The sequence below is a fragment of the Hipposideros armiger genome, unplaced genomic scaffold, assembly GCF_001890085.2.
Source record: "Hipposideros armiger isolate ML-2016 unplaced genomic scaffold, ASM189008v1 scaffold_581, whole genome shotgun sequence".
Classification (NCBI taxonomy): Eukaryota; Metazoa; Chordata; class Mammalia; order Chiroptera; family Hipposideridae; genus Hipposideros; species Hipposideros armiger.
The window spans coordinates 673,397-673,847 of NW_017731931.1; the positions used below are offsets into that span (position 1 = coordinate 673,397).

Below are 451 nucleotides of genomic sequence, written 5' to 3' on the forward strand. Positions count from 1 at the left end.
TTACAAAGCTCAGCATGCCTGGGCACTTCTCAGAGGCTGGGCAGCCCTGGGGAGATGCCCACTCTCCTCATTAATTCTCCCCTGTTTCCTCAGGATCCCTCTGTACAAAGGCAAGTCCCTGAGAAAGGCCCTGAAGGAGCATGGGCTGCTGGAGGACTACCTGAAGACACACCACTCTGCCGTCAGCAGGAAGTTCTCCAACTTCGGGGAGGTGGCCAGCGAGCCCCTGTTCAACTACCTGGACGTGAGTGGCTCTGCTAGCCTTCCAGTAACAACTCCCACACAGAGTGTGATGGACGCCCTCCCGCCCCCTAGCCGCCACCTCTTCCCGCTCTTTCAGGAATCACGCAGCCCCATGGGTGGAGCTGCCCCCTGCCCTTAGTCAGCCCCACAGTGCTGTGCTTGCCTTCAAGGCTCTAAATGTCGCTGCTAAAAGGATCTGAGCTCAGAC

General features: G+C 58.3%; 1 protein-coding gene across 1 annotated transcript in view; it reads left to right on the forward strand.

The window, feature by feature from the left end:
• The first annotated feature begins 292 nt into the window (after nucleotides 1-292).
• LOC109371566 (chymosin-like) overlaps nucleotides 293-451 on the forward strand; it is an 8,878-nt gene continuing 8,719 nt past the window's right edge. Inside the window, exon 1 of the mRNA XM_019624149.1 lies at nucleotides 293-359. Within this exon, the coding sequence (XP_019479694.1) occupies nucleotides 293-359 (67 nt within the window). The remainder of the gene's footprint in view (nucleotides 360-451) is intronic.